We start from the raw sequence: 27,065 nt of genomic DNA on the forward strand, positions 1-27,065 counted from the left end.
CAGATTTTCCAAATCATAACCCAATACTCCTAATAGTTTGGCTGAGCTTGTGACTTATGCTCACGTGTCTTATCTATGGTTTTACTCTGACTACCAATAGTTTGTTTTTATCCATTCATTCATTCATCTGCCTTACCATCCATTCTGACGGGTCACAGGGGTTATTGGAGCCTAACCCAATGGTCTTTAGGCAAAAGGCAGTCTACACCCTAGACTGGTCGCCAGTCAGTTGCAGGGCACAGATGAATAACCACCCACACTGCCCTAAGTCGGTATCTAACCCAGACAGCAAAACAAAGACAGGCAGAAAAACCACTGCCCTGCCATAAGATCTTATTTAGGCCATAAAATATCAACATTTACAGAGCCATATTTTACCTTACATTAACATCCATTAAAAATTGCAACAGAAAGGAAACAATATGGCATACTCTGCTTTAATTAAAGTCAAAACCACTAAGTGCAGTCTACTATATCATTTCTTGCGTGTTACAGTAAGTGGAAGTAAAGCCAATTTGTTCAAATGCATGCACTACTAGAACTGTCCCGATTGTAGTACAACCCCTCCGGCTAACACCATTCGAAATTCATGAGGAGCCAGGCACATGTAAAATGTCATTAAAAACAACTATAATGTAAAACTACCCTATAAGCAACATGAATGCAACTACCAATACTTTTAACAGGCTCCAATGAACACCACAAAGGGACAGTTTAAAAATCACCCGCAAGGTTTATTCAATGCGACAATTAATTCTCAAATGGGAAAACAGTCAACACTACAAATATGTTACAGGATTCAGAGGTGGTCATCCTCCAACTCAACCAGAGAACATCTGACAAACATGACATCTTTCCAAAACCAAACTGTAGACTCGAATGCTATCAAAATATGCTTTACACATCACTATAAGACTAAAGCAAACTAAATGACAAACAGAATAAGGATACAGGTATTTTTTTTACAAAATGATAAAATTGAAATAATACAAACAGTTTATCTTACACGTGTGTGTATCAGAAGGAAAGGAGGGAAGAAAAGAAAAAAGAAACTAGCTCAGTTTTCACAGCAAGCTGGTTTTGCCAGACGCATTGTTATACTTCTTTAGAAATACAAACTAAAGAGGTGGAGGGTTTTTCCACTTGGGACACGTACGAGTTGAAGTAAGATGTCATTGTGGTACAACAGGAGGGCGGGAAGAGCTGAAGAATCCCAAATGCAAGGGCTAAAATGCCCATTTACAGTTAAATATTTATCAATGATGCTTTCTGGAATGTCCAAAAGCTTTGAAAACTGAAGAAACCAGAGTCCATTGAAAAAGTAAAACAGACCGAATTTAGTCATCAAACTTAATCCGCTTTCCTTGGGGCTTTCCTCCAAATCCACCACCGCCTCGTCCACCTAAAGACAAGATGGTTAGTCAGCACAACATTCCATTTTTTACAGCACATGGAGGGGACCCTTAACTCTATTTACCTCCAAATCCACCTCGTCCACCACGGGGTCCACCTCGACCTCTGCCCCCGAAGCCACCACCACCGCGGCCAAAACCACCACGGCCTCCTCTTCCGCCGCCGCCGCGGCCACCAAACCCTCCGCCACGGCCTCCGCCATAGCCTCCTCCATATCCTCCGCCAAAGCCGCCGCCACCACCACGGCCTCCACGGAAACCGCCTTCACCCTTGGGCCTGGCATAATCCAGGGTCACCTTGGCACCATCGATTTCACCATCCTCCATGGCCTCTTTGGCTGCCTTGCAGTCATCCTCATTGTCGAAGTCTACAAAGCCAAACCTGGGGTGGGGGGCGCGCACATTACTACTAATGAAGTAAAGTATTAAAATACACGCTGCCGAAACACCGCGCAAAATAATATAAACCCTTCAACACATGGTTGTCACGGCCATTAAGGTAGAACTGGTGGACGGTAAAACACACCAGCGCTGAAGACAGCACCGTTCTTTTTTTTCCCCCGTTTACACACAAGGGGTACTGATAACCACGAGTGTGTCAAGAACTGGAGGGGTGGGACAAATATCAGACAATCAGACACAACACAACAAACCGGGGCGGGGGGGCGGGGAATATTGTTCACTGCGCTGGAAAAATCAGGTAGTCAGACATGGTCAAGAACTTAACCACACTTACCCTTTAGATGCCCCGGATTCTCTGTCCATGACAATTCTGGAACCCACTGAACCTTCAAAAGCATCTCTGAGAGTTTGATCTGTTGTATCTTCTGTTAGACCCCTGACAAACAGAGTTTTTGTTGGACCTGGCGGGAGTAGGAATCAAGTCAGTGGAATCAGGCTCAAGTCAGTAGTGTTCGTCTCATCCCACACCAGCAGTTCGGGTACTTACCAGAGCCTCCCCTGCCACCATCCTGTCTACCGCTGCTCTGGCTGTATTCAATTCGAATGGCGCGACCATCAATTTCTGTGTTGTTCAGGTTTTCCAAAGCGTCTTTGGCCTCTTCTGTGGTCTCAAATGTCACAAAGGCAAACCTGTGGAAGACAAGGGCCGTGACCACAAGTTTCAAAGCATTTGTTGTTGCCGTGCGGTATAAATATTTGTGGCACAGCAGACATGTGCAGCTATCCTGGGGTGACTGGATGCGCCTGTTCCAACTGCGCGGCGACTCTGCTTCTCGTACAAATCCATGCACAATCATGGTAAAATTATGAGGAGCTCATGAGAAGGTACAACAATGCTGACTGTCAGTGAAAATGGTAGCTTCCTTTCTCACCCTTTGGGTCTGCCATCTCTCCCGGGCATCCTAATGGAAACTGCCTTCTCAAATGCAGCTTGCAGGGAATCTTCTGTGGCACTGAAGGAGAGATTATTCACCAACAAGGTCTTGCCTTCTACAGGTGCTCCTGGTGCTAGAAGCCACAAAATTGACAAATTAATCTAGTGGTCTTATTTACACGGTTTGCACAAAAGAATTTACTGTACATACATTTACCCGCCATCCTCATTGGCCCTTTCTGGCTTTTTTCTCCTACAAAATCAAGGATGATACTTCTCCCTTGAATGTCAGAGCCCTGTGACGCTTCCAGAGTTTTCTCTGCTTCCGCCTCACTTTTAAATTCGAGGTAGCCAATTCTGGTTAAGACAACAGAAATGTAAAGCCATGTTTAATGTTTCCCTTTGTGAGCAACTATTTAGCTTTCTGTCTTACCCTCTACCACTGCCATTTGGGCCAAGTGGCACTCTGACATCAACTGCATCCTCAAAAAACTCTTTCAGGTCATCAGCCGTGATAGAAAAAGGAAGATTTTTCACAAAAAGTGTCCGTGCATCCCTCTCTGTGAATACAAAGTCAACAGTGTAAACATTGCCATGCCGTGTGTTTCTTGTTACTGAATCTGTTACCTTTCTTGTTATCTTGGGAATACTCCTTGTCTCTGGCCTTGTCCAGTTTGATTTCTTGGCCCATAACCTTTTCGCCCTGAAGTTCCAGTGCTTTTACCATATCCTCTTCAGACTCAAATTCGACATAGCCAAATTTCCTGGAGGGTAAAAAGTCATGCAAGTAATTAAATGGGTAGCCTTAATAGAAAACACAGCTGACTGGGGTTAATGAAGTTAAGTACTAAAATACACTGCCGAAACATGCGCCAAATAATAGGAACCCTTCAACACGTTGTTGTCACGGCCATTGAGGAAGAACTGGTGGACGGTAAAACACACCAGCGCCGAAGACATAGCACCGTTCTTTGTTTTCCCCCGTTTACACACAAGGGGTACTGATAACCACAAGTGTGTCAAGAACTGGAGGGCAATCATCAGACAATCATACACAACACCATCCTCGCCGTCAGATTCTTCGGTTGCAGCGGGTGCAAGTATTACACTATCATTTTGTTTGTGTTCATCTGCCTTGGTTACAAGATTAGCAATTTAGAAATGTCCACCCCACAATCAACAAAATAGCTTACCTGGAAGAACCTAACCGGACCTCAAGAACAGAAACATCATTCTTGGAGAAAAAGGCTTTCAGTGAACTTTTGATTTCATCGAAGTCTTTGTTGGAGTTCAGGTTACCAGCAAACAGACAGAAACCTACACAAACAAAAGTGATAAACTTGAGTAGATACACTTGCATCATTAAATATTAGTCTTTACCACAAAAGAACACCCAATAAGCTGACCAAACAAAACCTTACCATCGCCATCTGATTTAGCTCTTTTGGCAGGTGGTGTCGCCTTTGTCTCAGCCTTCCTCTTGGCAGGAGTCACCGTGGCCTCTGTCAATATTTAGGGTTTAAAAAGGGCCATTGTTAAGAAAGGACTTTGAAAAGCACCATTTCAGTTTACCCAGTACCATTAAATCAATCTGCAACCACATTTGAGCATGTTTTAAAAGTGCTAATATTCATCCCACAAATCACCTTCATCTTCCTCCTCCTCATCATCATCATCCTCCTCGTCATCATCATCAGACTCCTCTTTGGCCTTGACCATGCCTGCTTTCTTCACCTTTGCAGGTGTTGTGTCCATCTCCTCTTCAGACTCTAGAAAACAACATAAAAATACAAGTTAATAAGAAAGTCTTACTTATTAACAGCAATAACTTAATAGGAATACTTCAGATATATAGTTAGGTGACATCACACAATTTCAGTATTAAGTCCCTTGATCATCATTTTAAAAATGTACATACAAAACAATACATGTATAGACAGGTTTACCATCTTCCTCCTCGTCATCATCATCATCCTCCTCCTCGTCGTCATCTTCCTCCTCTTGTTTAGCTGGCTTTGCACCCTTTTTGGCAGGGGATGCTTCTTCCTCCTCATCATCGTCATCCTCTTCCTCCTCCTCATCATCATCATCTGAGGGTTCCTTCGCAGGTGTGGTTTTCACTTTTTTGGCAGATCCCTTGACAGCTTTCTTGGGTGGTGGAGCTTCCTCCTCAGATTCCTCATCTGGAGAAAATGGGGGGATCAAAACGTTGCTGAAACACCGCGCAAAATAATATGAACCCCTTCAACACATGGTTGTCACGGCCATTGAGGAAGAACTGGTGGACGGTAAAACACACCAGCGCCGAAGACATAGCACCGTTCTTTGTTTTCCCCCGTTTACACACAAGGGGTACTGATAACCACAAGTGTGTCAAGAACTGGAGGGGTGGGACAAATATCAGACAATCATACACAACACACCATCGTCATCATCATCATCAGATTCTTCGGTTGCGGCGGGTGCAGCTTTCGCGGCTGCTCTGGTAGGGGTTTTCTTGGGAACTGGGACCTCCTCTTCAGATTCTGGGCAGGTGGAAATTATAATCATCAATTATTGATTTCTTAAACAATTTAGTCACAAAGCTGCCTGAATAACCTGCATTTTTAAATTGGCCTATTTAGAAAAGGTCAGGCATAGATTTAGCGCGTGAAACTGGGCAAATTTTACGCCCCGCGGTGTGTAAGTACCTGGAAACTAGAGATTAGAGATGATAAATATCAAAGTGTACTGTATGTAATCACCTTCATCTTCACTTTCTGCTTTCTTGGCAGCTTTGCCATTTTTAGCATTAGCCTTGGCTGCCCTGGCTGGTGTGGCTTTCTTTACCACTTTTTGGGGAAGAGTCTGCAAAACATCACAAATGAATAAGAATTCAAATGACAAATCATAGGCACGGGGCACGTAAGATACCGTACCTCTTCCTCCTCTTCACTTGATTGTTCATCCATGTCTTTGGGAGGGGCGGCTTTTTTCTTCAGGCTTGCTTGTTTATTTGGAGTCTGAAATTGGATGGGTAAAATAAAATCATCCAATGTGTTCTTTTAACCTAAGGTAAGAGATCATTACACAACACAACCACGCGCTACAAGGCCAAGGCTATGGAGTTTTCTTATTAAATATAAACACTAAAATGGTATTTTGTTTTATTTTAGATCAACATTATAATACAAAGAGAGTACGGACACAGATGTTGAGGGTCTCCGCATGGGCAGCGTGTTCCAATCGTGTCGCGGTGGATGGGGGAGGCGCAAACCCACGTGGAACACTGCTGACCCGCGTGTTAGCATTTTAGCTAACGCTAACGACATAAAGGCAGATTATCCGAGAAAAAAAATTTACCTCTGAAAAAATTACATCGCAAAATGGCGCTCAAATAACCCATCAACCGCCATCGCAACGTGTAAATTCAGAGTTAAAGCAACATTGTGCCTTTAGACGACTAAACCACGTGCCATCACCAATTTTAGCAATTTTCCATTCAATCGATAATATAAGTTGTGATTCTAGTGATCTATATGTCGGCGTCCATGTAGAGCATCTCCCCGGTGAAATTGTGGATCAGGACGACAACGCACATGAATGCCATTTTGAATGGCTGCGAGCAGGCCCAGCTAGGCAGCAAGCGAGGCAACATGGCCGCCGTAAATCCATGATGTTCCTATTTTATCGCAATTACCCCACGCTTCCCCGTAAACATACGTTGATTAACAGCGAAAGATCAAACATCTATTATTATCTATATTATTGATATAAATAAGTGATTTTTCATATTGATCATGTTCATTTCTTAAAACACGCAGCAAACTACAACGTGCAGGCCTCGTGCGTACACCCAAGCAGCTTACTAGGAAGTGAAATCAAAAAAACAGTATTTAGGGCACAAAATGAGATCAAATTGTCTTACATTCGCTAAATACACCATCGTGCTACTGTATCTTTGAATGACTAAGTTGATTTCTTAAAATGCGCAGCGAACAACTACAACGTGGAGGCCTCGTGTTAGTGCGTAGGACCGATCCTACTAAGAAGAAAGGCAAATGTGGCATTTTGAGAGCACAAAACAAAGTTAAAATGGTCTCACCTTCGCTAACTTCACCATCGTGCGACTGTGTGTTTGAATCAGGCGGGCGTTGAAAAGAAGAGTTGAAATTGCTTCAGCATGCACGTGGTCCTGCCTTCTCTTAGAGGTACTGAACAGGAAAGGCAGGGACAAGGATGTGCTCCTCAAACTCTTGGTAAGCGCGTCCACGAGAGCCCCGCCCATGTGTCTGTAACGTCCAATCAAACAGGAGTTAGTGTTGTTCGTGACCGCGCCTCGCCGAGATACAGAAAACAATTTTGTCTTTGTCCGACCTTAACGCAATAAATATCTTTTCGTGTGAAAGACCTTTACATGAAAGATAGGGTTGCACAAAGAATCAAAATATGTAAATGACAATTTTCTTAGAAGAAGGAAAACCAAGAAAACTAATCATGTCTGGTCAGGAAGTGGAACGAATCTGAATTCAGATACAACAAATTATTTATTTGTTCACAAAACATGTCTGGAAATGTCCATCTAATGGGGCCAGAATATCAGGAATGTTTTATAGAACCCACAATTTACTAATCTGTACCCACAGTTCAGCAATCTGTACCCAAAGGTCTGTACCCACAGTGGGTACACATGACTAAACTGGGTACAGTTTTGTAATCTGTAGTTACAGATTACTAGACTGTTTAGTAATCTGTGAGTACATATTAACTGTGATTTTTTGTTGTCTACCTTGGGACCTAGAGTTACCGCAAGTAGTTAGCGCATCGGTCTCACATTTTGCGGGGTAGAGAGTTCGATTCCACAAGAAGTTAGCGCATTGGCCACCACATTTGTGGGGTTGAGAGTTCGATCCCGGGTAGGTCATCAATGTGTGGGTCCTCAATGACTTTGCATGTTCTCTCCTGTATGAGTGTGATGGTGAGTGGTTGTCCGTCTCATGGGGGCCTGGAATTTTCTGGACACTGATTCAAAGTGCCCCACTCCTGATGCCTATAGTTAGCTGGGATATGCTTCAGCACCCCTGCAAGCATTGTGAGGGTGTGTATATATATATATATATATATATATATATATATATATATATATATATATATATATATATATATATATATATATATATATATATATATATATATATATATATATATATATATATATATATATATATATATATATATATATATATATATATATATATATATATATATATATATATATATATATATATATATATATATATATATATATATATAGCATTTGACTTAGAAAACATGCTTTTCTTTTGCACGTTAACTCAATAAACGGCAGTGGTGGCTTCACTGTCAGTGCTGTTCATTTTGACAAGGATACAATCTTATGCAGAAGTGTACTTGGAATTTTAAATAAAAATTATACTATTTACAGTGGCGGCAGAAAGTTGGGAAGATGCAAGAGAAAATGAATGAGAAACACTGCTGTAATCCATTGATTGCTGCTTGTTTGAGAAGAAACCTCATTGGTTAAACTGTCTGTGGAGGATCAGTTGTAACAAAAACCTGCGCCCACTGCGGCTCTTGTGGAATAGTTTGGACAGCCCTGCACTCGGCCAAGGATGAGCAGTACAGTGAGTTCATGGTTTGGAAGTTAGGCTCACGGTTCTGCAAATCAGGGTTCAAATATTGGTTCCAGTCTTTTGTGCATGCCCTTGCTGTGCCTCTGTGGGTTTTATTTGGCTATGGTCACTTCGTCCCATATATTCCCAAAATATGCATGTTGGGTTAAAAAAAAAAAGACTAAATGGACCATGGCAACAAATGGAGGGAGCATTTCCAAAGCAAAGGTCAAATAGCATTTGTCAGTGTTCTGCTTATGGCACACCATCTAACTGAAAAAGAATCAGTATAATTTAATGTGTGATAAACTGCAGTTATATAATTTAGCAGTGTCAAATGTATAACCTATGGGACAAATCCAGTCCAATTTGGTGGTCTGCAGGTTTACCGATAGGGCATTGCTGGGATTTTCAGTACATTTTTATTGTAGAATATATTTCCACTAGAGGGGGCACTAATGACTTCACTGGTCCTTATAGACATAAGGCATATGCACAAACATTTTTGGGGCAATTGCTCAATTAAACAATAAAGAGGTGCCTAACGCCAAAATAATTTCATATAATTGAGGGTGTTAAAAATAACCTGCAATGTCTACTCTTTTTTTTCTGAAGATGGTAAAATATGGAATTGTTACTTAAATAGATGAATACTTGGGCCACAAATTCAGTCAGTTAAAGTCTAATTGAGGTGCTCCCTAGTGTATGGAGACTGTATTTTACAACACAGGATTCTATTCAATGTGAAAAATGTATTCAGAATGCCTCTATTGTTAGAACAATCAGAAAATAAGTCAATTTTGGGAAAGGTTATTTTAAGTGAATTCAATTAATCAAAAAGAAGCATGCCAAATTATATTACAAAGCTCAACCTAGAGTCCTGACGCCATAGGAAAAAATATACATGCGTGCTTCCAGGGTTTTTCCTTCTTGTCTTATATAGTCTAAGTCAGTGGAACAACATGTTAATAAATAAATAAATAAATAAATAAAGGCTACTTCATTTGTTCTTATGTTTTCCATCATAAACCAATTTTATGGACTTTCCTTTCATATGTTTCTATTTTGAGTTGCTTGTTTAAATGTTGTAGTCTTACTACCTTTTAAGTTTTCCTGTTTGCCTTTTGGAACATTGCACTGAGGAAAACTGTGAAAATATGTGTTTTATCAGAACTGTGGTCTTTAGAGCTGTGGAAACAGTGGTGCAACGATTTCCAAGCTTTAATAAGTAAAAGCATCCATTTTACATTTAAAAAAGTAAGCTGTTATTATATGTTGGTGACATAGATAGCTTTAACAAATATATGTTTCAAATAATTTGATAAGATAAGTGAAGTTGGATCATTTTCCGCTTCACCGCTGATTGTATGTATCTCAGTTTATACAAGTGTGCCATGTATGCCATATCTTAAATATGGATTGAGCACACATTACCAGAGAATTTGAGAATGTTTTTGTTTGTTTTTAGGGAGGGAAATAATCAATAATTTCCCTGTGTGTACATTGAATTAACTCCATTTACTATAAAGAACACATTTTCTGTTCATAAAAAAACAGTTGATATCTCAATTGTGGACCTTATAGTTGAGCCACACAAACATAACAAGTTGGGAAAATACAAGTAATAATAAAAACATAAAATATATATGCATGGAATATTCTTGTTTTTTTAATCATTTTTGAAAACATGTACATTTGAGACAAAAGAAAAAGTTACAAACAGAATTGACCTGCAGTTTGCATCCTCTTTCAAAATGTCACATAAATAAAACTCATTTATAAATATATTTTTATAAACATATAAATAGTTCTTAACATAAATACATTTTTGCAGGGAGGAGATGAAGTACTTTAATGTACTGCAGCAATATATACACAAAATAGCAGTTTGTATTTCTTACACCATTGTCTGACATTTTGTATGGTATATATTTTATATATACCTACATATTTATTGTACATAATTATAGAAGTTTTTTTTTCTTTTCTTTGCATTGTCATCTCCGTCTCTCAATGCTAGCCATGGTGACTTTTGTACCGAAAATCTGACAGTTTTGTTTTTTCTCTTCAGGTGGGAAGGTAGTTTCCAAGCCCATCCTTCAGATTCTGTGGAAAAGAGAGCATAGATGAAAAAAAATATCAGTTGTGTTACTTATCATTATTTATTCACCCATCTGTTATTAAATAGTGATTGAATACTACCTATACCTTTCCATTTTTCCTTTCTGCGTCAAAAGAACACACAGAAGCTGACAAATATGATGCATTTGCAGTAAATAGAAGGTTGGTTCATGCTTCCAGCTAATCAGAAATAATGACTTAGTTGTGCTCTATTGTATATATTGAGAAACTAATTTCTGCACGAATTGTATACGTATGTACACGTTTTGTTTAAAGGGCACCAGGACTTTAAATTCCCCAGAATGAAATGCCATCTGCACTGCTGCACCCACCATTTTCTCTTTCTAATACATCTTCATCAATGGTGACAGACATTTGTAAGAGGGCTACTTTTTTTTGTCAGGAAACCCCGTGGTCTGTTTTTCATCACTTCAAAAGGAATTCCTGGCTTTCCCTTTCATGGGTAGAATAGTAGTAGTACATACACATATTATCTGCCAAGCAAGTTTGAACTACTGTGTCAATGAACTTCAATTCTTGGATAAATCAGAAATTAGACCGCGATTATGTTTTTTTTTATCACCATGGGAAGCATACACAGAATTTGAATTGGAGGATAGAGCGTAAGATAGACAAAACAAACAAAAATAGGAGTAAATTGGGGGCTAAGGTTACTTTTCCAAAACTAGTGTAGGATCTTAAAAAACAAAGTGGTTCAGTGTCATGCGTACTAAATCATTTAAGGTTAAACAACCTTCAATGACTGAAAAGATGTTGCTTCATAGTAATGTGATGTCCCAATTTCTTTCTTTGAACCCTTTTTTTCCAGGGTCTATTGTTTGGATTGCCTCCATTTGCGAGAGTATGCCACTTTTGTACTACTACAAGGAAAATATGCGTGAATGACACTCACCGTCAAAAAGGTGGGATCCAATACTAGCAGCCCATGCCACTGATGGTCCCTATTCTGTCCATCTTGTGTCCGAAACAGCCACTCCTTGCCGTGGAGCCCCCTTTTTTGCTTCCAGATTTGTGCCTCCTCGGGACGGGCTGGTCGTTGAGCAGCCGAGCCCACATCCCTCTCCGGGTATCCATGCGTAAATCTCGCAGTAAGCGCATCCGGGCGCGCACAGCATCTATTCGCTTTTCCCTCTCTTCTGACTCCAGAAGGTCTGTTAACTCGTCCCCTAGCAAACTTCTCAGGGACTAAAACACAAGGAAGATGAATAGAATATGAGTGACGTCACAGCAAAGAGTTTGGTTTTGAAATATATTTTTGGAATGTCTTTAGATGAGATTTAAAATGAATAAATAAATAAAATGACATGACCAATGGCAAAAAAGAAGGAGAAAAAAAAGAAACTGGTTAAATTCGCAAAGCAGGTGCATTTGGATAGACTTATCTTACATTATGAATAAAAAAAATCGATGTTTTTGTTAACTATGGTGATTTGGGTTAGTGTATAATGGAACATGTATGAACAAATAAAGAATAACTCTTATGTTGCATATAAAGAAGCTAAATAATCGGCTCTAGAACTATACATTTCGAGTATAGGAAATTTTCTTTAGAACTTGGGCAGAACTGCTTAACACGACTAAACTAATGGAAGAAAATTAAAAAAAACAGATAACGTATGGATTCCACTGCGCGTCTATGGCACGCTTTAATATGCTTACCTTCTGTTGCGCCTCAGAAATAGGTTTTGCGCGCATCTTCCCCGAAAGCAGCGTGACCATAAGTCCACAAGCTACCAAATACGACAAGTTCATCTTCAAAATTCTACTCTGAGGGGGATTCCTCTGGTCAGAGCGCAGCAAGTTGATGGGCGTACGCAGCACAGAAGCCAATAAAAGCTTTGGGTTTCGCCCTCTACTCCTCCAAGGCTCCTCAAGTGCTCCTCTGGTTGAATGTATGAATCCCGAGAGCACTTTATAGCCAGCCCACGGTGATGTCATGACAACTGCGTAATAGCTGTTCTTCCTCGCCAACAGCCTGTTTTCTCTACCTGCCCCTGAGTACGTCATGCCAAGGATTAATTGAATGATACAAGCTCCGGTCATCGGGGTTTCAGAGGAAATGGGATGATGGACTTTGATCTATCAATATGCATATAGTTTTCTTTTAACCCCACTTTAAAACGTTGGCTGGGATGCAACGTTTGAAACTGAAGGTGGTTTCAAAGGCTATGAATTGAAGAAGAGATTTTTAGTGCAGTCAAGACATGAAAATTGAGTCATACACACAAGTACATATTTCTTCTCACGAATGTGACTATTTTGTTGTCCTGCATTTGACCTACTCCTAAGATTGCTTGAGTAAAATAATGCAATTATGCAGGTAGCACACTGTGGGGTGTCTTTTGAATTTATTTGTTCAAGCATTCGCTTTGGTTGCAATGTATTATTAAAAAAAAATACAGCACTATATATGCAATTACATTGATGTGCAAAACGCTATAAAATACAAAAGTACTTGTGACCAAACCTGATTAGAAGTTTTGACTGATAATAATAAAAAATGATCAATAAATTAATGGCTTTGTTTAACATTCATTCAGTTTCTGTACCTTTTATTCTCACAGGGGTCGTGGGGGGGTGGGGGGGGGGGTGGGGGGGTGCTGGAACCTATCCCAGCTGACTGCGGGCCCTAGGCAGGGGACACCCTGAATTGGTGGTGAGGCAATCACAGGGCACAAAGAGAAAGACAACCATTCACGCTTACACTCATACCTCGAAGGAATTTAGAGTGTTCAACCAGTGTGCAATGCATGTTTTCTGGGAAGTGGGAGGAAACCAGAGCACCTGGAGAAAACCCACAAAGGCTTGGGAGAACATCCAAACTCGGCAAAGGAAGGTCCGAACTTGGGAACGAACCCTCGATCTCACAACTTTGGGGTCGAGTACTAACCACTCGGTCCACCGGTCTGCCTTAATAAAAAATAATTAGTTGCAATGGTATGCAAGTATGACATGTAAAGTTAAGCAGCTGACATATGTGCATATGGTAACGTAAATAGTAACATCATCAACATGGCCACTGGCAACACTTTTGAGTCTGAAAGGTACATCCTCAGTCAGCACTGTCTGTACTGAGACACACAGTGGCAGTGTTTGCTGTGCCAAAAGGCAATTGCACACATAGTTCACATTTAATGGTTCAATAACATCCAAAGTGAAAACGATTAATACGAGCATACGATAAGATGAAAATGCGTAGCAAGTACACGTGCAAGTGATTTGACCCTGAACTTGACTTTAACTTTTTGTAAATATATAAACATATACACACTCATGTCCATGTACTATATTAATACAAACTATGATGTCTGTTTATAAGCAGTAAGCCTGGACATGAGTTAGAAATTGGAGCAGTGGGGACCTTTCCAGCACCTGCAGAGCAATTGCAGTATTTTGGTGGCATACACATACTACTGAAGACTTTTATCCATCCTACTATTCCCAGAAACAAATGTCAGAGTAGTTGAGTTGACTTAACAGCGGGAGATAGGAACCAGACACTATAACAACTGACCCTAAATGTTTCATGAACTGGGAAAACCCTACTATGTTCGAATGAATCAGTCAGTGTGTTGCACAAATAATACATTTACTGATCACTGCTTCACCTTCTTACGAAACATTGCGTCACAAACATAACTATATAGTCCAGAGTGCAAAAGAAAAGGGTTCCTGTAAAAGAAAGACATGAAGCTGTTTATCAGAATTGAATCAAAGTTTGAAGTTGGCAAGAAATGCTGTGCAATGGGATTATCTAGCTACAGACTCCAAAGATTTTCAGTAAATAAACACATTGCTCTAATCAATGTATATATTCATTCATTCAGTCACTCACTTTATCCTCACTAGGTCGCGGGAGGTGCTGGAGCCTACTTTATATCGGTGGCCAGCCAATCGCAGGAAACAAGCAGATAGACAACAATAAACACTCACACTCATACCTAGGGGCAACTCCGAGTGTCAAATCAGCCTACCAAGCATGATTTTGAAATGTGGGAGGAAATCGGAGTAGCTGGAGGAAACCCACGCAGGCCCAAAGAGAACATGGAGTTGTTCTTTTTCGTGTTCTTTTTTTGGAATCTAACTTCTCCATCATTCTTGAACAGATTGTCTTGAAACTTGGTACACGGGTAACATGGGCCAGTACATATTGATCCTTGGAGCTCTATATTTTATTCATTTTTATCAGGGCTCATTAATTAATTGTAGATTTATTGGTACATGTGTTGCATGTCATTTAGGAGTTAGCCAGTAGAGGGCTAACATGCACAGTCATCAGCCTGTAGTGTGCTGGAGCATTGTTGTGCTTGTTTGTTTTGACTTTTAGCATTTTTTTTGAAACTGTGCTTCATATCTCACACTCATAGATGGCAGCAGCCAAGTTGGTGAGCAGCAATGCATGTCCTGGTTGGAGTAACCAACCTTGGACTGGTTGTCAGTCAATGAGGATGTAGAGTGACAGGCAACCATTCATGATGGAGTTTGCGTCTCAATGAAACTAAATTCACAAATGACTTGACAGCTTGATCAGGTCGGTCAGGAAGAGTTGGGAGTGGGCAAAGTATTTCACAAAGGGCCACAGTGAGTGTGGGTTTGTGTTCCAGCCTATCAAGAAGACTCATTTTCATCAATCTCATCTCGTACGAGTACCATCAGTGGATTTTAGTCAGGTGGATTTTAGTCAGGTGGTTCTTGTTTTCACAGAAACGTCATTGGTTAAACTGTCTCCACTGGATCAGTTGGAAAATAAACCTGCAACCAAAGCGGCCTATGAGAACTGTTTTGCTCATCCCTGAGCTACAGCAAAGAAATCTAGTAACAGCCAGATGATGGTAAAAGGACATGCACTTTATTGGCACTTTTCTACCTTCAAAGCACATAAAGCTTTTCCATTGTAACCTTATTAAATTACTGATGACACAGCATAGAGAGCAACATGGGGTTAAGTGTCTTGCTCATAGATGCATGGTCACCAGGGGAGGGAATCAAACCCACAACCTCTGGGTAGAAGAACAACTCTACCATATATATACACGTCATCCAGATGCACTGTCTTGAAACCACAGAGTCTGATGAAACAGGTCTGGATTGTTGAAAGATTGTAATAGCTGCAACCACCTAGCTGTGACAGGAGCTGAACAGTATAGCTGGCTGCTGGTACTCTTTTTACTGCACTGAGGAGGACAAGCGTGGCTCAGGAGTAAGACATAAGAGGGGGCTATGGCCCAGGAAATTGCAGAAGAAAAGGTGAGTAAATTAGAAATTGAGCAATTGACTGCATTTGCAGAGGAAGTTGGGTCAGAGCCTTATGGAAGCAGGAAGAGGCAGCAATAAAAACATGGCAACCAGGGATGGCACAGGTGTATGTAGCATGTGACTACTACATATTTAAGTGACTGTAGACTAAAGACACACAAAGCTGGCCTAATGGACTAGGACGCCTGGCATTTTATTCATTCATTTTCCGTCCCGCTTAACGTACATGAGTCAATTGTGTAAGGTTTTATTTAAAGTAGATCCATCCATCCATTCCAGCTCTCATGAAGCCTGTAAATCCTACACTGGTTGTCATTTAAATTTGTTGGAAAACAAAACAAACTGATGTCGTTTTGTTTGTACCTTAAATAGAGTACTTTTTTTTTACAATTAAACCTGACATGCAAGGTTGCTCTACCATTAATTTATTCTAATTAGAATTATTGCAACAGTGGCTAAGCTTTATATATATTTTTATAGCTTCATGAAATTCATGTAGAAGCTAAGACAAGCTCCAGAGAATGCTTATACACAGTTGAATACCATATCTGCTACCAAATTTCTTTTTGGTTGCATTGTCGCATGTCCCCTGTGCAAAAACACGCTACTGCATAGGCAATTGTAAGGAGCATTGTTGGACCTCAAACTGACCTAACTTGAGTAAAAGCAACTTCAGCAACACAAAATCAGCTGTGATATGCTCCAGCAAAAATGAAAACTTGAATATGCTTAAAAGTAGAAAATTGAATGCATGGATGACTCTGGATAAAATGTTTTGCTAAACACAAGGGGGTCGGTCTGCAAATGTGCCATGACCATGAGAAACCCCCCAAAAAAAAAAAAAACAACCCCGTCATTTCACTTGATGTTTTCTGTAAGATCTGTATAAAAATGCCCCCTTTTTTTCAAAACAACTCTCATTATTTGTACATGGATTGCCAATTTTTAATAAAAAAAAAACTATTTGAACTGTCTCCTACATCAGGAAAAAAGAACTCGCCTGCAAAAAATCTTCGTAAGAATACAACGTCACAGTTTGGAGATTGAGAGTTCGATCCCAAACTTTTCTTTGTGGAGTTTGCATGTTCTCTCTAGGCTTGCGTGGGTTTTCTCCGGATGTTTTCGTTTTCTCCTCAGGTGTGTAAAGATTTCCAAAAGCATACAGTTTTGATTTGGCTCATGAGAATATTGTTCCTCTTTTGAAATATAATGTATAATCCTTTACTGTTTACAAAATGCAACCATTTGAATCCCCTAAAAGAAGGACTTATTCGATTGTGTGTGTCAGTTAGATAATCAGATCTGGGATTTTAACGCATCAATAATAGTGTTCTGGCAAAAGACCTAAGGAAAAGTCCCTTACTTGATTGTTAACTTTTCAGTCAGCTAATTCAATAAAGATCCGTTTTCATCACGTACATCGCAGCAGCTGAGTGCAAAATACGAGAACACACAGTCTTCTTAAGTGCTGTAAAAGTGCGGCTGACTGGTGATATCTAAGGCAATCTGTTCTTTGCTGTCAAACTCCTCACATAAACACCTGTTATTGCTCACCAACCTTTGAGTGACCTCTTCACTAGTACTTCCAATGGTCAACAGTAGTTCAAAACGAGAGTGGCCATTGTTTTTTTTTCACAAAATAAGTATTTCAGCTGGCTCAAAAGTGGACATTGCATGTCTAGGTTTCTTCAACTTGAATAATCGCATCTGTGATAAAGTAAAAAAAAACCACAAGCGCATCATCAACTAACTTGTGAGGTCATCTTGGATTCCAAGTAAAGATCATGGTCACTAAAGAAAAACCCTGGTGCGGTTGAAGACTATGTATTGTACCTCAATGAAACACAGGGGCGGCATAATAAGTTGTTCTCATGAATTTATTCAATCACAGCTGCACTACAGCAATGCATATTTTTAGTAAAACAACTTGGATCCACCACTTGCTTCACGCTTATTTAAAAAGGTCAGTATTTAGTGCATTTCTTCAAATGCACAAAGACGGATGTAGCACTTAGAAAGAATAGACTTTCTTTTAGTAAGTTCTTTATTCCAATTGAACAGCTTTATTCCAATTGAGGTTTCTCTGAGTCTGTTTTCTCATGATTCTGACTGACTTAAGAGGGGTTCGAACAAGCCTGTTTTTGCAGCCTCTCCATGTTGCTATGCAGGCAGACTTTTCCATTGGCTGAGTTTTACCAGTCATCCTTTAAGACGAGCCTATTCCTGATTGCTCTGGATTGTTCAGCGGAATTAGGAACTTGTAATGGCCCTAAAGTCAATGTCTGAGGCATTATACTCAAGGGTGTGGACCCACCTCAAATTTCCCATCTGTGTTTCCTTTGCTTCTTGCTCCTATACTAGCTTGTCAGCTTCATTTCATTACGAGTTAATCTAGAGGATTAGTAACTAAAACAACAAACAGGTAAAAAAAAAAGCACATCAATGGCAGAGAGTGATGTTCCACAACTCAGTTATGTTCATAATTGGCCACTTCATACATCCTGCTTGTTATTCCATGACTGGAACGTATGTCCTTTGTATTGCCTGAATATCCTGTAATACCCTGAAATGTCTCATGCAAGTATGAGTTAAGGTGGTTGTCCTAATCCGTGTGGAAATTCCATCGTCAATTTGATGTCTTGTTGCATTTTGGATGTTTCTGAATATACCATTTATGACAACCCAACCCCCACATTAATTAATTTCATCCATTTTCCATGTTGCTTTGTACTATTTAGGGTAGGTGTACACTAGAGTGCATGAATGCTTTAACTTACAATTATTTAACCTGGACTCCATGTCATTTACACTAACCTAACCTATGTGTTTGCCATAGCAATGATGATAAATGTCAAATGTCCAGGTCATCTCAACTTCAACGTGCTGAAAAATGTCTATAGATTAATATGTGGAAGAGGAAGACAACAATGATATTGTGACAAGCATGTTGGTGGCATTACTCTTGCGATAAAACATTAAAATTTCAGTGTAATGCAAAACCCTATTTGGAAAGATGCAATGTCTTTTAGCTTCATATATGTCTTGTTAGACATGAAAAAGTTGTTGCCCACAAATATATAGGTTGAATTTTAACTGGATATCTTTAATATGTATCATTAGGTCATATTCTGTTGCTCTAGTGAATTAAAAAATGTATATCTCACCCAGATACTTTGGAATTGTATAAAGGTGTGAATGTATGTTTGATAAAGAGAGTGAATGTTTTTTAAGCAAAAATTAGGTCACAATTAAATTCAAAAGTTGCCCATTTGGTGCAATGACAGTAGTATTACTTGAGAATCCACCATGGGTAACATGGTTTGTCCTCCTTGAATGCTGACAAAGGTGAGCTTTTTTTCCCCCCAGAACGAGCTAAGTTTAACACTTCACGTATAAAAACATCCCACTGAATTGAGGGACTGCATTTACACCACTATTTTTTTTTTTTTGCATTGGAACACATGAGGAAATCCCAAAGAAGTCTAACAGGATACATTGTGGTCTTCTACAGCCAGGAGCTTCTGCTTCACAATGGTCTCACTCACTGATGTCTTATTTGTGGTCCACATGACAGCTGTATTTTGAATTTCATCTACATTCAGGCTGAATTAAAGTCATTTGGCCAAGTGAATAGACAGGAAGCTCACAGCAGACAGAAAAACACCAAAACCTACGCTCTAATACTCAATGAGAAGAGGCTCCTTCGAGGGCTATCAAAGGTTATAGGAAACACGGCTGGAGACCTGGGCCAAACGTGTATTTGGAGAGTCATCTGAGGTAGCCCATTTCTTCTGGGCGGTAATGTTGATCTGGACAAAAAATGGACGGGAAACTCAATATTGGTGCTACAAGTAGGAAGAAACACCCCAAGGGCACCAGGCTAGTGCAATTTGGCACTAGATAAAAGCCTTTGTGTCATTAAGGAAAAGCCATTATAGCTCTGAGATAATATACTTCTGGATTGCAGAGCATAAACCATCACTTTATACCACCTTGTTATGACTTAATGACTTTCAACTCGATTGTGTTTTCTCAGCTATTTACTCTCACTTCTGATTGAAATTTTACTTTGCTTTGGTTCCATTCTTGCCACCCTTTTCCTTTTCCTGGCTTGTGAATTTCTCAAATTGACTTCAATATAATTTTCTATTTGAACTCCTTTGATGGAATTGAAAAGAAAATATTAATCGTCTCACAAATAGGATTTTTAGAAACATATAAGAGATAACTTTATGTTATTTAAAAAAGAAAACCCCCAGAAATGGTATCCATATACACTGCTGTGTATATTTGTTTTAACATAAATGTTAAAAAACCCTTCATATAACTTATACTACATGATGAACACAAAATATAAAAGTCCCACAACAAACAATACAATTACAATACAATTCATTCTGTTCTAACTGGACCGTGACTGCAATGTTGTCATGTATTTTCCGCGAGAGACAGAATTCCCCATTTTAATTGAAAGGTTGTGGAAGAACATCAAAATACAATGCTAAGGTGGAACAGTTCTAAAATAATGAGCAATGAATAAATGAAGTAAATGAATAATCATGCTTTCCTGAATTAGGAGGGTAGGTTTCTATTCATTTATTGTAATTATGTTTTGGAGGAATTTGGTCCATTTGTACTTAGAAAAAGTGTTTTTAAATTCACAATTACATAACTTATTCTAATGTAAAAACTTTTGTTGTTGGTAAATGTAACTTAGGTATCAAATTTACTGTTAAAAGCCATTTTAAAATGAGATGCTTTGTAAAATATTACATAGTTTTTCTGTTGGAATAGATATACTGTATTTTCAATCTAAAATACTACTAACTAAAGAAAACACTAAAGAATCCCAAGGGTGTCGGTTAAGTACCCTACCTACTCTTCGGTGCCATGTGTTCATTAACTCCCAAGAACATTGTTCACACTCCCTTTATCACAGCTATCTTGATTGTCTTTTCCAAAATGGGCCATGACTCTCTTAATGGGGAAGGGAAAAACACACACAAAAAATGCTAGAGAATTTCAAAACAAAGGCAACTTTGTCTTTTGTTTAGTTTGACGTATCCTCGTCATCTTGCGAGGGAAAAACTTCAGCATTCAAGTGTATTATTATTTCCTCCCCCTCAAAAGCAGAACAACATTACCTGTACTCGACTCATACATTATTTGTAGTAGTTGGGTAGACAGCCACTACAGCCATTCATTTACTTCCCAACTATTGTCTTCTGGCCAAAGAACAATAGGCCCAATGAATGCTGCTATTGCATGCATTGTGGATACTATACTGTATGTTGATGGCTATTATGTGTTTTTGTCAAAATGTAATTTTTTTTTTTTTATCTTGGTCAATCTTGTTTCCCCTCCATTTTTCACGTACTTGTTTTTGCATGTCATCCCGCCTTTTACGGCTGGATACTATGGTGATGCCTGTGGGGCAATAGAAGACAAAAAATCTGAAAACAAAGCACTTTTAACTCCCAAATGCAAATGTGTTTTAAATCCCAGAAACCAAAGGGTGATGGTATCAACTGCAACATTAGCATTTGCAAAGAGACTGGTAATTTACATGTATGTATAATACATCACCAACCAATAGCTTAAACTTGATGAGGTTAGGTGATAAGGTGATTTACACTGGATTCCAGGTACAAGACATACAGCAGCTATTTCTTAAAATATAGATAATGTGGGCCCTTTACATTTATTTTCTTTACTTGGATAAAAATGTATTTTATTTTTTCAATAAAAGACAGTTCCTCCTTCAAACTTTCCTCTTTTATAACTGCACTAGCCAAACAGTTGCGGGGTTGTTACTTAGTGGTCTCGCTGTACAAACCCACAGGAAAAGGTTGGAGATAGTGGTCACTTTTTCACAGGGAGTGGTAAGTTCTTGGTTTCCTGAAACCAAACACGAGGACTTTGTGTTCAGTATGATCTTAACATACACAGCAAGTTTGAGACAATTATAAGTCGTCATCAGCAAACTCCTGTACTAAAAAACTATTTTCTGAAATATGGAGAGTGCCATTTCTATTCAATGCAGTCCCATGATTTTTTTTCTATAACATTGGTGTGTGTATAAAAAAACAACAATAAACAATTGTATCACACTTTTCTACCTTTAATTTAATCAAGATCAAACCTACTCACTCTGTATTGGGGGACAACTACGCCACCAGTGATCCACTCTGCCCTTATTAACAACTAATTATGAAGTTCATACATTTCTCCCCTGAAAGCAATGGAATGACAATGGTAAATATAACAATATTGTGAAATCCCAAACTTTGTAGCCTAAAAAAATGCCAAAAACACATGGACAACGCCATATACATTATCAACATAATTTGAGGAAATATAAAGAACCATGATCACAACCAGTCAAATTGGAATCCTTAAAAATAACGCAAAATACCATAAATTCTGCACTATAGAGTGCATCGGTTTCAAAAACTAGATAATTTCATTTGCAGCAAAAAATAAAGGAATTTATTTCGCCCTGGTTGCCACACCTGTTTGCTGAATAATGCCATAACCCTTCTTAAACACAGATAAATGGATATATCAATGGATGACACACTTTTAAAGAAAAAAAAAAACAATATTGACTAAAGCTTGAGAGGCTGTGCTTTACTGGTACACTGAGTCAGAAAGGAGGTGCTGTCTGAAGAGAAGTGAGGAATCCTTTATCATAGGTTATTGGGTGATAAGCATCCTGTCGGTTAAAGTTGGCCAGTAAAAAGTGAGCACATCCAAAACAGAGTAACACACACTATACATCCCTGAAACAGGGTTGTCAAATTCCTTTTGGATCGGGGACCACATGCATGGCATTTGATGTATACTTAGCCAAGTGCAGTATCCAGGTCACAACAAATTATCATGAAAAGTATAACAGGCTGGTGTATCAATGTTATTCTTTTCCCAAATTAAGTGATTCCCCCAATGCTTTAACAATTATTGGTCAATTCAAGCTTAATATCTACCCTATATCTCCAGTTAACCTGTTGCAAACAATCAGAGAAAGCCAAGCTTTGGATGTATTTAAAGTTGTCTTTGGAACTATTTTGCCAAAGACTGCTTTATTGCAGCAGTTGCAATGCACAAACTGTGTTTAAATTCCAAAACAACATCCTTGAAAGAAGGCGGAAATGACTGTCCTGAAAAGAGAATGTCTGGTCTATGTCCTTTCGCGTCACCTACTTTTTCCTTTGCCACACAAAGCAGCCTGGCTGAAGGCTGGCAACCTTGAACGTTGACAAGAGCCAATAGTCAACTTGAATTCAGCAAGCATAATTGTTCCAGTTAGACAGTTAGAATGTGACTTTCCTTATGGTGTTGAATTGAGTGCTAATTGACGGAGATATTTCTGTAGACTTCTGTGATGAATCTGCTTTAAGAACCAGAATCTAATTGTTTTCAACAAAAAGCAGTTGTCTGTAAAAATCTTGTCAAAAAAGTACTTGTTTTGTTGTCAGATGTAAACAGTGGGGTGGGGGATGAGTGGATGTGGGAAATCCAAAAACCTCATCAGGGCAATGACCAACCGTAGACTATCTTTAGCATCTACAGGCATTTCACAACATCGTAATTTGTTCCATGCACCTTTTAAGGAAGGAAATTTTTGTCAGGACTCTTGTCTCCTTTCATAAAACTTTCTCAGGGAGAGCGCCGCATGGCTGGGTGCCACTGGAATACACACACGTTTAAAGGAAAAGACAAGAGCTAGTATAAATGGCTTTCATGTGATACAATTAACACATTTGTAAGAACCATAACATAAAATTGAATGTTTAAGCAGAAAAAAATTACACTGCAACAGTGAGGTCAGTCACAGGCGTACTACACAGAAGCCCTGATACACTTGAAGCAGGTAAAAGTAGCCAATAAAATAATATGTTCCCATACTGTGGTTTCCCAGTCTTTTGTAATGAAATAATGCTGTCTCCATTATAATTAAAATAGCAAATAAACGCTCATTACCCTTGTATAGCATCATAAATAAAAGTTATAGAAAGGATTAATCAGTAGCCATTGACATGCCTAAAAGTGATGAAAACATGTAGGAAGTTAGCAGACCGACCAAAAATGATATGTATTAGATATATTTAGGCGGAAAAAAAAAACAGGATATGGTTTGTATTCAACCGGCAGTTATTATCATGGTGTCCTTGAGAAACAATTGTGTAATTTCACCAGGAAGAGGAAGCACAAGACTACACACTCACAGCCACTTTATAGATCACCCATGTAAATGCCAGGGCAAATTAGGCTTTAATGCATTTGTAATGAATTAACTCATTTGCGACAATTTACTCCATGAGATACAAACCAGAAGATTAAACCATATTCACTGATCCCAGAAAAAAACTGGTAAATCTCTTGAATCATCTGGTTTGACAGAATACTGAGCATTAAGTCCCTTGCAGAGAGGATTTTAACAGACTATATTATCAAACTGATAAAAGTCAGGCACCACTTCATTAATGCTGTTTAAATCACTGTTGGAGCAGTTGAGGAGGCAGGCATGTCTTAAAACTGTAAAAAATAATTAACCCAAACATTTGAACGTAATCAGGGGATTGAAGGAACTGTACTTCCCACTGGAGCATTAGCCGCAAGACAGAATCCAAACACAGGGTTGGTGTTTTCCTGCAAAGGAGTAAGGGAGTCCTGGGCAGATCTTCAAGTTGTATCCGGCTGAGTTTCCATTTAAATTCCATGAGGCAACTGTTTCTAGTGGTGTTTTCCAATGTGCCTGCTGGAGTATTGCTGCCGCTCTGGCTTTGTTTTGATTTGTTTTTCTTCAGGATATTGGAAAGTATGTGTTCCCAACACAGATGATCCATGCCAAAGACCCCTTAAGGATGCCTTGCCCTAAACAACTGTACAAAATTATTTTATGAGTTTGACGACCACACTATCCTCTTTTACTGTTTTATTTTATGGCTAACCTGTTGACTGTAGTCTGTATACCAATAATTGCTCATGCCAATGGATTAATAAACAGTAGTATGAGTATTTCGCTTAGTACTTGAAATTAAAGTATGGCTATTCAAAGTCTCATGATATATCCATGAAACTTGTGCCATCAAACCACTGGTAATTCTCATTGAAAGAGAAGTTATATGAAAGATCAAATTTGTAACAAACACTAGTACCTTACAGAAATTACTAGTAGGTGTAATTAATCAGTTAATAGTATCTGAATCTGGGAATCTAAGGTTTGAAGGGCAGATGATTGTCAACAGATGGAAGTCTCAGAGTAAAAAAAAAAAGAGTAAAGTTAAATTGTATAGGAATGTGAAGTTCAATGGGATAAGGAAGGCCCTTGCTACCAAGCAGATTAAAGTCTGGCATGATTTCAGCCTGATGCAGTATACAACAAACACTGTGGCCTTAAGCAAGGCTGAAGTAATTCCCCTCCCTAGTTTGGCTCAGGGTGACGTTTCACAGCAGGGGTGGAAGGGTTTGTAAGGAAGAAATGAGCTGGATAACTGTAGACATGTGCCACCAAAATTGTAGGCCTAACATCATTCTATCATAGCCCCCTCTTTAGGAGTTCCAGGGATTTGCCTGATGTTGCTGTTGGGTTTTAAACACCAACATGAAATGAAATTTAACTTCAGATAAAATGTACTACGAAATCTAACTAGAATTTTTGAATTAAAAGCTGTAGCTTTGCCTTTTGCGTTGCTTCAAAATCACAATAATTTCAATAGCGTATATACTGTACCATCAGCCGCCGTGGATGAGGCTTTCTCGGGATCAGTAATTTTGAAGCAAGGCAAAAGGCCACATCAAAAATTGCATTTTTTTACATAATGTATAGCCAGAGGTCAACATGTGCTCAGAAAGGTCGCCGGAGTGTTATGCCAGTGCCAGTCAAGTATGGGCACCAGGCTGGGGGCACCAGCCAATTGCAGGACATAAAGGAAGGACAGAATTCAGCTGCGATTGAACCCTCGAACATTAAAGAATATAGTATTAAACATTTGGATAGGTTTCATTATTAAATATGGCCATTCCCACCATAAAACGATGCGGATGAACAGTCATACCTTTGCTAATAGTACAGCAAAGATTACAACACAAAAATAGTTAAGCAAACTCTTCCTTCCTTTTTCATTTAGAACTTTCACTTCCATTCACTGAAATAAACACAAGGACAATGAAAAAACTTTAAGTAATTCACATACATTTATTTAACGATCACAACCATGGTGGGCACTCTATGTTTCTCATCAAGTAAAGGGGGTCTGCACAATGCAAAATGTTTCCTTAACTTTGTGCAGAAAAGGGGGACTATTAAAAAAATGGGGATCACCTCGGATGCTGTAATGGATGTAGCCAGGCAACAAGTAAATACACAAAGCTTGACTTGTTTTCTTTCAAACAAAGGCGACATGGAAATGATCAGTCATTAATATTTAATCTTATTTTCTAACTATTCCGTCCCCTACTCTATATGAAGGTAACATTTTCACCAGTTACAGAGCCATTCTGGAGAATTCTATGATTACATATAATCCATTGATTCATTTTCAATATCACTTATCATTGTCAAGGTCACAGCATACTGGAGCCTATCCCAGATGACTAAAAGCGGACTACACCCTAAACTGGTCGCTAATCAGTCACAGGGAACACAGAGATAGACAATCATTTACACATATTACATTTAATATCTGTTAATTTTATAATACTGCAAGGAGGACAAGCTTGATTTGTGAAGTTACATTTTTTTTTTATGGAAATAGGTTAAGAATATGGTAGTACCGTATTTTCACGACTATAAGGCGCACCCTCAATGAATGACATTTTTCCATATATAAGGCGCACTGTATTATAAGGCACACTGTATTATAAGGCACACTGTATTATAAGGCGCATTGTATTATAAGGCGCACTGGATTATAAGGTGCACTGTCTATTTTGGAGAAAATGTAAGACTTTTAATTGCGCCTTATAGTCGTGAAAATACGGTAATTGCTATTGACTTCCAGATATGAAGCACTCACTACACAGTCACCTCTAGAGCCAGCCATTGTTGATGTTTTGTATTTTTTTGTATAAAATCTTGCAGTGGGGGAGGAGCTATATGATGGAAGATTGTGTAAACTAAAATGGCAGCTCAGGCGTTTGTGTTTTTTTTAATATCCGACAGTGGTGGTTTTTCGTTTTTGGTTTTCTGTTTTTTTCCATATATAAGGCGCACTGGATTATAAGGCGCACTGTCTATTTTGGAGAAAATTTAAGACTTTTAAGTGCGCCTTATAGTCATGAAAA

The 27,065-nt window shown here is 39.0% G+C and overlaps 2 protein-coding genes and 3 non-coding genes across 5 annotated transcripts; all 5 read right to left on the reverse strand.

Moving 5' to 3' along the window:
* Positions 1-708: 708 nt before the first annotated feature.
* On the reverse strand, positions 709-7,001 carry ncl (nucleolin). The gene is made up of 16 exons (XM_077717751.1): positions 6,833-7,001; positions 5,667-5,750; positions 5,493-5,595; positions 5,172-5,273; positions 4,695-4,931; positions 4,395-4,517; positions 4,170-4,250; positions 3,942-4,065; positions 3,376-3,512; positions 3,182-3,308; positions 2,960-3,105; positions 2,747-2,882; positions 2,362-2,504; positions 2,149-2,275; positions 1,478-1,794; positions 709-1,402 (listed from the first exon to the last, which is right to left on the reverse strand). The coding sequence occupies exons 1-16, from the start codon at positions 6,848-6,850 to the stop codon at positions 1,338-1,340; spliced, it is 2,070 nt and encodes a 689-aa protein (XP_077573877.1). The 5' UTR covers positions 6,851-7,001; the 3' UTR covers positions 709-1,337.
* Positions 1,893-2,024, reverse strand: LOC144197314 (small nucleolar RNA SNORA57). The gene has a single exon (XR_013326534.1). It is a non-coding gene; the product is annotated as a small nucleolar RNA SNORA57 (small nucleolar RNA).
* LOC144197312 (small nucleolar RNA SNORA57) lies at positions 3,648-3,781 on the reverse strand. Its single transcript, XR_013326532.1, has one exon. It is a non-coding gene; the product is annotated as a small nucleolar RNA SNORA57 (small nucleolar RNA).
* LOC144197313 (small nucleolar RNA SNORA57) lies at positions 5,002-5,135 on the reverse strand. Its single transcript, XR_013326533.1, has one exon. It is a non-coding gene; the product is annotated as a small nucleolar RNA SNORA57 (small nucleolar RNA).
* A 3,120-nt stretch (positions 7,002-10,121) lies between the features above and the next one.
* On the reverse strand, positions 10,122-12,394 carry nppc (natriuretic peptide C). Its single transcript, XM_077717465.1, has 3 exons — positions 12,180-12,394; positions 11,413-11,705; positions 10,122-10,484 (listed from the first exon to the last, which is right to left on the reverse strand). Exons 1-2 carry the CDS (start codon positions 12,270-12,272, stop codon positions 11,436-11,438), a joined length of 363 nt encoding a protein of 120 aa, XP_077573591.1. The 5' UTR covers positions 12,273-12,394; the 3' UTR covers positions 10,122-10,484; positions 11,413-11,435.
* Positions 12,395-27,065: the final 14,671 nt, after the last annotated feature.

Source organism: Stigmatopora nigra, chromosome 5 (genome assembly GCF_051989575.1).
Source record: "Stigmatopora nigra isolate UIUO_SnigA chromosome 5, RoL_Snig_1.1, whole genome shotgun sequence".
In the NCBI taxonomy this organism is placed as follows: Eukaryota; Metazoa; Chordata; class Actinopteri; order Syngnathiformes; family Syngnathidae; genus Stigmatopora; species Stigmatopora nigra.